General features: G+C 63.5%; 1 protein-coding gene across 1 annotated transcript in view; it reads right to left on the minus strand.

Annotated features, from left to right (window-relative positions):
* The window catches only part of ITPR1 (inositol 1,4,5-trisphosphate receptor type 1), a gene marked incomplete at its 3' end in the record, with an annotated part of 121,723 nt that overhangs the window by 5,043 nt on the left and 113,263 nt on the right, over positions 1-3,417 (minus strand). The window contains exons 28-29 of the mRNA XM_023746403.1: positions 3,065-3,100; positions 2,001-2,048 (exon numbers count right to left, since the gene is read on the minus strand). Of these exons, the coding sequence (XP_023602171.1) occupies positions 2,001-2,048; positions 3,065-3,100 (84 nt within the window). The remainder of the gene's footprint in view (positions 1-2,000; positions 2,049-3,064; positions 3,101-3,417) is intronic.

The raw sequence follows: 3,417 nt of genomic DNA on the forward strand, positions 1-3,417 counted from the left end.
CCCACCCACTCCCCAGGCCCGAGGCACAGGTCAGACGTTCTGCTCCGGGTGGTGCCCATGGTCACGGGCGAGACCGAGGTCAGTGTGGCCTGAAGGAAGCGGAGGCAGAAAGAGAACGCGCGCCCGGGGCCTGGGAGCTCGCGCTCCAGGAGCAGGAGCCCGAGGGCCAGACCCAAGTCACGCAGGGGCCTCCCCTCGCCACGCTGCCCTTCCTTCCGCAGAGAAACCCTCGCCGTTACCATAGCAACTGAGGCACGAACCTGGACACTTTTCCCCATAAGATAACGTGACATGTGCTCATCATGGGAAAAAAAGCCACTAGGCACAGCCCACCCCCAAATGTTTATTTCCCTCCTCTCCTGGGAGGCTTTGGGATCGATTTCTCTCCCCTTCTCTCCATAAATAAACAAATGAACAAACAGGCTGTCTGAAAACCAGAGGACACGTGGGATTTGTTTTTGAAAAGCCAAGTGAGATGCGTCCCTTTTCTGAAAGGAAAAGGACGGAGGCTTTGAGGTAGAAGGGGACAGAGGAAGAAAGGGGGTGGCATGACCGGAGGCCGTGCGAGTCCTAGTGTGGAAACGTGGGTTCGAGGAGAAGCCGGTGGGGCCCCACGGGGACCAAGGAGATCTGCTGACAAAGCTGCCTGTCCCAGGGACACGCGACTCCCCAGCACGAAGCCGTCCGGGGCGCCCCCCGGGACCCTGACGCAGGAGGCAGAACAACGGCCGCCCGCTGACGTCCCCTCTTCAGCCGTGAGGTTCGGCCACGCGACCCGAGCCGGTGACGGACGGTGAAGGAAGAGGAAAGAATGCTGGTCTCCCCAGCAGGTCACACCTGCCGTGTGCAAACTCCGGTAAGAAGCTCCGCACATCATTGCATAAGACGGAGAGAAGGGGGGGTGCCCTTCACCCCGAGAGTGTCCTGTGAAAACAGTGACGTGGGCCGGGAAGCCAAGCGGCCCCCGCAGCCGGGCTCAGACGAGCTCCGAGTCTGTCACCGAAACCCGTGGCTAAGGAGCCGGGTGGAGAACTTGACCTGAAGGGGTCAGTTCCAGGTTGGGGGGGCGGGGAGAAGGGGGTGGCGGTGACCTTCGGCTTCTCAGGCGCCAGCCACTGAGAACCCTGTGTTTCAGGCAAGACCCGGGTCTCGCCTGAGCGGCGGGCCTTTCCCACCTGCACCAGCGCGCGGTTGAGAATCACCTCCTTTCCTACGCCTGTTGTCCACAAAACCACCGAGGCATCTCCGCTTGCAAGGTGACACCAGCGAGCACCAGTGACCGTCCCTCACCACGGCCCTGCTGAGCGTGTGGTGGGCACAGTCCACAGACTGCCCGAAGGGATGGAGACTGATCACGCCCATTCCACAGAAGCAGAAACTGAGGCCCAGGCAGGGGAACGGCTGGCCCAGATCCCAGTCAGCACCTGCAGGGAGCACCCGCCCCTTGGCCCGGCAACCCCTCTCCAGGAACCTAGGCTACCTGGAGATAACACTCACTCGGCCGTTCCCGTCACAGGGAAACAATGACAAGCCACGTGAGAATTTGTGGAACTTCAGGCAGCTGCCGACTTTCTAAGACCCTCGGAGAAAATGCTCCGCTGGAGTATGACGTGCACAAAAGCAGGGCCCGAAAGCCGTGCATGAATCACCCCGGAGATGGTGGGAGTGCGTGCTGGCCCCCGCACCCGGGCAGGGAGGACACAGCCCCTCGAGGCCCCTCTGCAGCTGGGCGGGGCCACCAGGAACACTTCTGTCTTTACGATAAACTCTCCAGAGAAAGGGATGTTCAGGCTGCAGCCGCGTAGAAGCCGCCGCAGAAAGGAGAGCCGACCTGGACAGCTGACAGGGTCCCTGTCGGGGGCCCAGGTGCAGGGGAGCCTGACATGGAAGTGGTGTGACGGGGCCTGACCGAGTCCTGCTTCCACAACGCCCACCAGAAACTCGGCCTCTGCGTCGCCGTGTGGCTGCGGGAGCCCCCAACCCCCAGGACCCCTACGTACCCGTTTATGGTCCTCCAGTTGCCTCAGGGGCGGACTCGGCTCGGCCTCCTGCTAAACACGCAGAAATCCCGTCTTAAGTGCAGGCGGGAGCCGCGGGGTCTTGGGCATCGGCCCCCAGCCCCGGGCACCCGGGGCTCACAGAGCCCAGATTACACAGAGGACACTCTCTCCCAATGGACATTAGCGCCCGGGCACGCGGGACAGCGCCTCGCCCGGCACCCACCCTGCTCTGTGGAAAACGAGCGACACACGGATGTTTGGCCAACACTTTTTTTTTGCAAAGCCGATGAAATGAAGTTCTACATTATGTATCTGTGCATAACGCAAACTCAACCGGGCAGGTCCCGCGGCTCAGACATGCATCCCCGCATGGCACATGCGTGAGAACATCCACGAGACACGCCAGCAGACACGGACACGGAGCGTGGCTCTCCCCGGCCCACCAGCGCCCACATTTTCATCGACGGCGAGCAAGAGCCCGATGAGAATACGAGACGCTGCTGGTTAGGAAGCCACACGTGGCCCCCCACTCCCGCTCTCACTTGGGGTTTCGGGAGGTTTCTTGGCAGCAGATTGGGAGCCTGGACCATATGCCCCCCCAGGCTTCTCTGTGGCTCTGGGCGCCCTGAGTCCAGCCCCTCCCTTAGCGAGCGTGGTCGGCGCCAGGGCCGAGAGCATCTGAGACCCGGCTCTACACGCAGCCCCTTCAGGCCCAGACTCGGGGTGCGCATCCTCCCTGCCCGGGACCCAGAGCCTGTTTCATGGCCGGACAGGGCTGCGTCCCAGGTCCCGAGGGAGCAGTGGAGGCTGCAGTGCTGGGCGCGGGCCTTCAGGCCTCCCCCGTCCCTGCAGGGGCCTCGGGTGTAGCCCCAGCCCCTCGGGACCTTTTCCTACCCCGAGAGCCACCCCAGTCCCCGGCCAGGCCACAGACTGTCTCCCCCAAACCCCCACTCCTGTCCGGACAGACACACATGTCTCCATGACAACGCAGACACTCAGGACAACAGAGGAGCCCCCGCGCTGCCGTCCCGCAGACACGGGGAGGGGCGGGGGGTCGCACACACCTCTGTGGAGCTCTCGGGGTCCGGGGCCTGCGGCAGCTGGTCAGGGAGGAGAGAGCAGGTTAGTGAGGGCACGCGCCGGGCCACGGAGACACCGGGCCACGGAGACACCGGGCCACAGAGACACCGGGCCACAGAGACGCTGGGCCACAGAGACGCCGGGCCACAGAGACACCACACCGGGCCACAGAGACGCCGGGCCACAAAAGATTGCCGGGGCCACGGAGACGCCGGGCCACGGAGACACCGAGACCGGACACTGAAGGGAACCGCATCAGCAGCAAGGGCACAGCGAAGGAGGCTTGTTGCCCACTCAGGGGGCGCCACTGAAGGGGAAAACCCTCTTCCTTGTTACC

This window comes from Myotis lucifugus, unplaced genomic scaffold (genome assembly GCF_000147115.1).
Source record: "Myotis lucifugus unplaced genomic scaffold, Myoluc2.0 scaffold_674, whole genome shotgun sequence".
Lineage (NCBI taxonomy): Eukaryota > Metazoa > Chordata > Mammalia > Chiroptera > Vespertilionidae > Myotis > Myotis lucifugus.